Source organism: Triticum urartu, unplaced genomic scaffold (assembly GCF_003073215.2).
Source record: "Triticum urartu cultivar G1812 unplaced genomic scaffold, Tu2.1 TuUngrouped_contig_5813, whole genome shotgun sequence".
Lineage (NCBI taxonomy): Eukaryota > Viridiplantae > Streptophyta > Magnoliopsida > Poales > Poaceae > Triticum > Triticum urartu.
Window position 1 is genome coordinate 1 of NW_024116519.1, and position 9,829 is coordinate 9,829.

General features: G+C 43.2%; 1 protein-coding gene across 1 annotated transcript; it reads right to left on the minus strand.

The window, feature by feature from the left end:
- Nucleotides 1-4,086: 4,086 nt before the first annotated feature.
- On the minus strand, nt 4,087-9,829 carry LOC125529748 (RNA-binding protein BRN1-like; the record flags this gene model as incomplete). The annotated part of the gene is given in 9 exon segments (XM_048694166.1): nt 4,087-4,490; nt 4,579-4,722; nt 5,097-5,436; nt 5,883-6,065; nt 6,529-6,611; nt 6,717-6,842; nt 6,948-6,999; nt 8,889-8,971; nt 9,738-9,829. Coding segments are annotated over 9 exon segments (1,234 nt in total), but the record flags the coding sequence as incomplete, so codon positions are not given.

The window sequence follows — 9,829 nt, forward strand, 5'->3', positions numbered from 1 at the left end:
TAGGCAAGGTGCGTGGGCACCTAGGTTTCCCGAACTGGCGTCCTATATATATATATATATATAATACTTTTAAATATAAAAAATTAGAAAAGAAAAATATGTGAAAAGAACAGTGAAAGACAAGGCAGCCTTGTAAATAGAAAAAATACTTTTATATATATATAAGGTTTGTGGCCTCCCGCGCACCAGGCCGGCCCAGTCTCACGCTGGCTTTAGTCAAGGCAGCCTTGTGTCCGAACTTTTGTTCGCCCCATCGTCGCCAGATCCTATTCGGCGCCTTAAGGCCAACTCCAACGCGCAACCTCAAATGAACGTTCGTTTCGTCCGCTTTTCATCCGTTTGCGGGTGGCAATGGGGCCGTGTCCGTCAAGATTCGTGGATGTGTCGGCCGTGCGTCCAACGCGCAGCCGCATTTCGGCTGCATCTCGTCCATTCACCAACACAGTAGATAAAATGAAGATGATGTATATGAAATGGTCCAAATCAAACATAGCTCCCAAATAGTCTTTACATCCCAATCGAAATTTGTTTGCATGACAAGAAAACAATATCAAATAGTCTTACAACCAAATCGAAATTTATTTGCATGACAAGAAATTATACTCATAGGTCTGCTGGTTGCCAATGTGAGTCCACACATACTCAACCAAGCCATCCTGGAGCTGGACCTGGACATGAGTATGCCAATCACGCAACTTCCGATGAAACTCGACAAACTGTTCAAAGATTGCAGGAGGTGGATGCTCAGGCTCAACATTTTCAGCCTGGAAATCAAACCATTGGTCGCAGATGCTATCATCACGCTCATCCTTCACGATCATGTTGTGCATGATCACACAAGCAGTCATCACCTCCCAAAGCTTCTTCGTGCTCCATGTCAATGTAGGATTGTGAACGATACCCCATCGAGACTGAAGGACGCCGAAAGCACGCTCCGCATCCTTCCTAGCACTCTCTTGCATTTGGGCAAACATTTTTCTCTTCTCTCCTTGCGGATTGGGTATGGTATTTACAAGAGTTGACCATTGAAGAAAGATGCCATCAACTAGGTAATATTCCTTGTTGTAATGGTGGCCACTGATCTCAAAGTTGACCTCTGGGGAGTGCCTTTCCGCAAGCCTTGCAAACACTGGAGACCGCTGACGAATACTAATATCATTCTAAGAACCAACCATGCCAAAGAAAGAATGCCATATCCAGAGATCTTGTGACGCAACAGCCTCTAGTATAACAATGGCACCTTTCACATGCCCCTTGTACTGTCCCTACCAAGCGAATGGACAGTTCTTCCACTTCTAGTGCATAAAATCTATACTGCCAAGCATGCCCGGAAATCCCCTCTCGGCATTGATCACCAACAACCTCTCTGTATCAGGGACAGTTGGCTCTCTTAGGTACTCCGAGCCGAACACTTCCACCAAGGCCGTGCAAAAACTATACAGTGAGAGGAGACATGTGGACTCACTAATACGAACATACTCATCCACAAGATCACCAGGAATTCCATATGCAAGCATGCGGATAGCCGCAATGCATTTTTGGTATGAAGAGAAACCAAGCTTGCCTAGGGCATCCTCTTTGCACTCAAAGTATGGGTCATGCGCGACCACTCGCTCGTGAATAAGATTGAACACATGCCTTCTCATTCGGAATCGGCGACGAAATTGATGTAGCCTAAAGAGTGCACCATCCTTAAAGTAATCGGCACAGAGAACGGTGTGGCCTTTCTCCCTATTGCGGTCCAAGGCCGGAGCATGGCCGGGGATTGATCCCATGTACCGAGGCCGCTTCTTAGTGATGTTTTCATGTACGACCAACGTAGCCGCCAGCTGTTCATCGTCCGAGGATGAATCATCCGATGAGAAAATGAAGTTGTGAAAGAAAAACTCATTAACACTATCCATTGTACCTTGTGAGGAATCCATCGAACGCCTTGAGGCCGTGCTGGTGGCGCCCTGCGTCGCCGAACGGCCGGCCGGAAGAGGTTGGGGACGACGGGCGACACCGATGGCCGTAGACTGTCTCCCACTGGCAACAAGGAGAACGTCGGCAAAATGCTTTCCGGTAGGCCGGTGCGGGGACAGCTATGGCATGGCACGGTGGTGGTTGGGGGTGGCAATGCCGGGGCACGGAGGGAGGTAGAAAAGAATAAAGAGGGGGGTATGTCTCCCCGACGAGAGGGCCAGGGCAGGACAAGCGCACGCGTTCGCGAGTGTCCGTTCGGCTGCAAACTTGGCCCAAACTTGGGCCCGGATTGGGTCGAAAGCGGATAGAAAACGGACGACAGTTCGTTTGTGGCCGCGCGTTGGGAGGCCTGCTTTGTCCGTTTGCCACCAAACGGACGTGGGCGAATAGGATGGAGTCACGCGTTGGAGTTGGCCTAAACGCCGGATCTATGCAAATCCTCTAACCAACGCACACCCTCCTCTCCGCCTTAGGCCAGCCCACTTCACCTTTTTTATTATAGTTCAAAAAAGATGCGACCAACAAGTTTCGATTTTGGCAAATCCGCTAACCGGCGCACACCCTCCTCTCCGCCTTGGGCCAGCCCACTTCACTTTTTTTCTCTATTCTATTAAAGTTCAAAAAAGATGCGCCCAACAAGTTTCAAAATCGAGATCTCTAGGTAACATACAGACAGAGGCAACCAACAGACTGCGATAGGACTAGTGATGATTTTAGGCATGGCTTTATTCTTAGTTAAAAACGCAGTGGTTTCTCTCTTTCGTTTTTTTTCCTTATTTGTTTTGGTCGGGTTTTCTTATTTTTTCTATTTCTCTTTCTTTTTCCTTTTCTTTTCTGTTTTAGAATCCGCTAACTTTTCTTCAAAATCGTGAACTTTTCTTAAATTCACAAACTTTTTTTCAAATTCATGATTTTTTACCTTTCTGCTAAATGCGTGAAGATTTTTCTTCAAATTGGAGGTTTTTTTATTTAAAATTGATGACTTTTCTTCAAGATCGATGGACTTTTTTTGAAATTCTATGAACTTTTTCATATTTGATGAACTTTTGTTTGAAATCAACGAACTTTTTTTTAGATTTGATGAACTTTTTTAGATTTGATGAACTTTGTTTCAAACTCGATGAACTTTCCTCAAATTCGATGTTTTTTTAATTCGATGAACTTTTTTAGATTCGATGACCTTTTTGCAGAATGGATGAACTTTTTTCGAATCCAATGAACTTTTTTGAAAAAGATGGATGAACTTTTTCCAAATTTGGTAAACTTTTTTCAAATTGATGAACTTTTTCTTTCAAATCAATGAACTTTTTTGAAACATCAATGAACTGTATTTTTGAAATTCGTAAACTTTTTTCCAAAATTTGATGAACTCTTTTTCATAAAAAAAATCAATTTTGCCAAATTGTTTTCAAATAATTCACAAATCTAATAAATAGAGCCGATACATTGGTTCTTAAACTTTTCGCAACCCTAGTAGTCAAGTGACGCTAACCAACTGTAGAGGTTAAGAAAATTTTTCTTGTACTGTGGCGCGAGTTCGAGTCCCTCCGCCTGCCCTTTTCTTGCGTGGTTTTTTCGCAAGACATTTTTCCTTCTACTGCACGAGGCGGGCCGGCCTATGAGGTGTGGCGTGTGGGCGCCAGCTACCTGTTCGGACGCTTAAGGCGCCGAACAAATCATTTTGATGAAACAAACCAAAACTTCAGATTGGTTAAAACCAAAACTTCAGACTACATGAGACATTTTTCCTTCTACTGCGCGTGGTGGGCCAGCCTATGAGGTGCAGCGCGTGGACGCCAGCTACCTGTTCGGACGCTTAAGGCGCCGAACAAATCATTTCGATGAAACAAACCAAAACTTCATATTAGTTAAAACCAAAACTTCAGACTAGTAGCACTGGAGCTGGGATTCGCTGAGTTTAAGTCAGGTGACTTAGGCCCACATGTTAGTGACTCCTAAGTCACCTGACTTAAAAGTTTGGAAATCTGAACCGGTAGCACTGGCATCTGAATAATTGCAATGCCAACCATCTAAAGAAGACATTGCCAAAATCATGTTTCCATGGAGATGGGAGCAAATGACTCGGAAAAACAGACCAAGAAAGTTCAGAGCCATTTGCCATGAGATGAAGGAAATAATTGAATGAATCTGACTTCTGATGTATACAGGGGGTCTGACGCTAACGCTAAGCTGAGATAATAAAATTACACAATGCAACAAATTTTCTTAAGATTGTCAACTGAACTTAGAAGATACATGGCGCTCCCCGGCAGATTCCCTGGGCGGCGCGGCACGGCGCGCAGGGCCAAGTGGGGAAACAATCAGCGTCACGGTCAACTATCTGACAAATATGTACCGGGAACAAGACCGCATGGGCATCACAGATGATTTTTGTCAAAAAGGTTTACTGTGCTTGTTGTTGTCTCTCTTGAGTTGTACTTTGAGTTTCTTGCCGCCTAGCTGGAAACCGTTCATCATGGCGATGGCCGACTGCGCGGACACAGGGTTGTCATAGCTTACAAAACCTGCACCAAAGGTTATAATAAACAGATTAAGAGAGATCATGTGAACGATGCACAAGAGAGTGTGTCTGCTAGTGAGAGATTTTATTACCGAAGCATTTGCTGGAACCCGTTGCTTTATCAACAAACACCTTGGCACTTATTACTCTACCGAACCTCTGGAAGGCATCGGACAGTTCCTGGTCACCAAATTCTTGTGGGATATGGTAGATAAATAGATTGGCTCCAGGAGGTCCTGAAACATGTACATAGGTTTTACTACAATGCAACAGACATGATAATAGAAAACCATGTCAAAAGGGTTTTGCATAATACGATATTGATTACTGTAGTTGGTAGAATTAATCAGTACACCGACTGTCAGAGTTGCCAATCAGTGTTAAATATTGACGCTGGATTCTAGTGTACAACTTTGGATAGCCTTATATGCATGTTGCTACCAAATGTAAAGTTTTTCATTTTTGTGAAATGTTACAGGATAGTGTTCACCGCCAATGCACAAGGCATTTGCAGGAAATTGCATGCTAACTAATGGACACAGCTACTATCAGAAGAGTATGGTATTTCCCCTTGCACAATAAGTAAAGATAAGAATAGAATGTGGCTAACCTTCTGTTTGTGTTTGGCCACCGCCATTGCTACGGGGACTATATGCAATAGAATTGACATTTGCACTTGGAACTTTAAGGGGATTGTGAGGACTCCCAAAAGGACGATTGTTCATCGGACCACCAGGGTAGGATCCAGGGTACTGCATACCAGGTACTGCAGGATACGGGCTGCCTAAGTGCATTGGGTTAAATGATCTAGGACCTGAGTTGGGGGACAGTTCAGGGTTGACTCCTCGTATCGAGTTCCCTTGGTTAACAGGCTGACCCATATTCTGAAAGGGGCCTTGATTTTGCATAGGAGATAAAGGGTACTGCATAAGTCCATATGTCCCTGGAGGCTGCGCACAAATAAATCATAGTTGTATTCCATATCAGATCAGTGCATGTAAAAATGTTGATTAGTCAAGACACATATTTCAACATCTTGAAAAGCTCCACACATAATACTTGGGTATCTAAAGTACCAGTAGCTTTTTCAGGAGTAAATCTGACAAATTATGGCAGTTCAAATGAATATTCTTTTTCCAATGCATAAGAAAACACCATCTTTTATGTTTACAGCGACGAAACACTCAGGGCCACAACAGATACATAAGTTTTGAGAAAATTACTTTTGGGGTGCAAATAATACAATTCAGAAAATGGCATATTCTGGACAACAATTTTATAAAGAACAATATAGTGAAAACAAAATGGGACCAGAACAATATAAAGTATTATGTGAAGTTTCCTGTGATATGATAGTGTGTGGTGCAAACAAGGTTTAGAGAACAGCACAACTCACCTGATAACTAAATCCATTATACTGAGGCATATATCCCATCTGTAAAGCTCCAAATACTGAAGATTGTGGCATTGGGCGTCCATTCGGCATATTAGGTGATTGCAGTTGAGCTTTCTGTGCTTTCCGGGCCTGCCTTTCCTTTTCTGTATCAGCCCATTTGACAACCAGTGGCACACTAGAACCCTAACAAATGGATGAGAACATAAGAAATTATATACAAGGCACTAACAATCTGATTTGAGAAGATATCCAAATGATTAATAATGCAACTCCAAGGTAAGAGTAGGCTAAAAAGGCAACAAGTCAGTCATATGTGGAATATACTAGCAATGGCAACCATCAAGTGATCATTCAGGTCAAGTTATGCATTATAGTTAGATACCAAAACATATAACCAACTATCTGAAATATTCAGGAAAAGTAAAAGCTGGGCACCAATTGTATGCACCATGAATCTGGACACAACTGGTTTCAAAACCTAATAGTGATAATATTGTTTATAACTGCCAGGACGAGTGACTGAACGGTTTGTTGTTTGTAATGGCATAGTTCATTGAGAATCATGATATATATACTATACACAATGTTAGAATAAATGCAATAATAAGTAAAAGTTGCCTTGCTATCCTAATTAATTTTAGCAAACCTCTACTTTGTGCTTCCCATTTAGATCCTCAATAGCTGCCACTGCTTGCTCCTTCATTTCATATTTAATGAAGGCGCATCCAGCTGCAACAACCAAAGTTATTAACAAATATACATTATAGACATTTCAGCGTCGAGCGATGTTTATGCTTCTATTAACAGGAAAGTAACTTCTCCGCAATAACTTACCTTTACTTGTTTGCTGTGAACCTCTCAAAATTTGTAAATCCTTGATATTTCCATATTTGGAAAATAAATCTGTCAATTCAGTATCTGCTACATTTTTTGGAAGCATTCCAATGAAAAGCTTGTGTTCTGAAAGTCATAGCAAATGCAAATGTGATGTGTCCTGTTCACTGTCAACAGAAAATAGGGACAAAATATCTTGAGCAAAGACTCTGTACTAGATGATGACCATACCCAGCCTCTCCAACTCTCCATCAGCATATTTTACTTGCAAAGGACTTGCCGCCTGTATTACACAGAGAAAGAAAATGTCGTCAGTGAGTCAAGGGAAGCAGCAACAGGCCTACAAAAACTGTACTTTTGGAGTCTTGAAGAGAAAGCCTGTCAACTATTCCCAAATAAGCATCACAAGAGTAGCAATAATACTAAAACAAAATACTAGCCACGTGCATGTGTCTGACTAGCTCCACAAGTCAGTGATTACCAACTACCATAAACTGAAGCATTTCTGCTTTTGTCCACATTAAAATATGGGTCCTTAATTGCCAGGACAGCAATAACAACGCATACTATGATGCCATCATGGTATGCGTTGTATCGCGTATGGTGAACTTTTTCCTTTGATCAGACAATTATGCCACATTACATCATGTTTCAATAATACCCATCTCAGTGGGTGATTAGATACTCAGTGTCTCAATCTCTTTCCTCGTCACTTTATGTGTTTATTTCATGAAAACATCTCAAGAATGGAAGACCATCGACCGCAAATTAGGTCTAGTGCAATGATGAAGATCCTTATGATTCTGAAGAAAGGAAGTCTGGCCCACCACAACAAATGTACATTATCTGCAAATCTTTTTGGGCCAAAGCATGCAAGACATCGACCAAAAGGAACTTTAGTTGCAACTCAAGCTACTTGAGGGCAAAGCATGCACTTTCATGAGATTTTGCATTTAGTCCAAGAGAACCAACTGTTTCATCTGCATAAACATTTTGGCTGTGTTTGATAGGAGCCAGGTCACAACTATCCACACTTGGGAGTTAGGTTTGGCAGGACCTCAGGTAGGTGTGACACAAAACTGAAGCTACAATCAGTTCATGACAAAAGGGCAAGCGTAGTGGCTAAATTGTTGAGCAAACTTTTGTTAGGTGTGCCACTCAGGGACAAGCCTAGTCCGCTGTCTGGTTGGCATCCACAAGTCAAAATTTACCATGGTTCAAATTACTTGCTGTAAAACATGACACACCCACTATTTACACCATCATGTGGTAACTCCAGCAGTCTGGCTCTTGCTGAAGGTTAACTGTAACCTTATTTCTCCTCTAATCAAATACTACATCTTTTCCCTGGTTGGCCCAAATGTTTTGACAATTCCCAAGCTGACAGAAGTTACACATGTTTTTTTTCTCTTAATACCCGATTATGCTTACTTATCAAGATATACAACCTCTAACTACAACCTTAACGAACTATCACACTGCATCAACATCCCACAGATTACAATTCATCACCATCCCACAGGTTACAATTGGCTAATTAGCAATGAAAGGGAACCCCCTTCACTGTTACTCTACTGTCCTCAAGAGTAAAGATCCATGAAGGTTACAAGTATGATTATTTGTATTGCATTGTCTAGCAAGAATGCTCTAGCATGCGTACCTAAGCGCAATAAAAGAAAAAGGGAAATCATTGGAGTTATGATAAATAAAGCAACCCCGGGAAGGGCATGAATTTCACAGGGAACCACCAATTATGACTACATCAGAAATAAAGCCTGACAGCACCACCAATTCTGGAAACATGAATTTCAAGTTTCCACTGTTCAAGTCCTAAAATAGTTAGCGCGACCCATCGGCAGACTAAAAACGGTTATCCTCATAAAATCTGATGGAACCCACAGGTGTTCAATGCAAACAGTTCTAAATTTCAGAATACCCATAAAGTGACTATATTTAATTTTCCCAGAATGCCCCACAAAGATTATAGAGTACACAGACAGCTGAAGACAGCTCCCAGTGCGTCCCTGCCAACCAAATCATGGAACGCTCATGAACCACATCATGATTCGCCACCCGGAAAGAGCTAACGAACCGTACTGAATTTGTAACAATTCCAACTCGGCAGATGGCGTAAAAGCACACTGATAGACAAAGATAGGAATGCTCACATACCCCCGGGAGCGTGTGCTTGTTGTGATACGCATTCACCGCCTTGTCGGCCTCGTCCCTGGAGGGGCATATAAGGAAGCAGCACCCTGCATCAGAAGGTCAGATTATGAGGAACAAGGATGTAAATGAAGCATCAAGCAACAGAGTAACACTACTGTATCAGGCGGCAGTGCCGCAAAGCTGAAGAAACAAGCGCAAATCTGGCTTGTCAACGTCTGGGGTACCACTACCAGCAAACAACTTCCCTGAAAAGCATGGGAAGGTTCCTAAACTTTGGGCAGCCGCTCCACTAACCACGTGTAGCAGGACAAAAATTACTTATGGTGTATCGCACTTAATTTGGAGCTTGAAAACATACCCCCAAAATATTAAGCAAATGTGGCACATTTGTAGCAGCATTGCTTCCAATCCAAACAGTTTCAAGCCGCAGAAAAAAGCCCCTAGGTAAAAGAAGATAAAAAACAGAACTTCCGAAAAAATTAAACGGCAAAATTTCCAGCGGCACTCAAGCAAATCTAGCAAGCTAAAGGCGACTCCGGCCGAGCAGAGCTCAGATTAGAGCTCGAAACCGCAGCGCCCGGACGATTCGACGCGAGATCTCCCTGGAGCGCGGCAGAGCGAACCCAAAAACGCCACAAATTCGAGGACCTCAGTCCCTCCGGCGGCAGGCATTGCGCCGGAGGGCCGCCGCAAATCACGGGACGGAGGAGGAACCGCCCCGAGAAAAGATTCGAAAACTTTTGGCGCGAGGGAACAGCGCGGAGCGGGAAAGAAAGGCCGAATTCCCCCGGCGGCATTGAGGCGGCCGGGGCGCCAGATCCGGGCGTGCGGTCGGATCCGCGGCGCACGCACCTCGGGAGGCCTTGGTGGCCTTGTCCTTGATGACGGTGACCTCGTCGACGAGGGCCACCTCCTTGAACATGGCGGCGAGCTCCGCCTCCGTC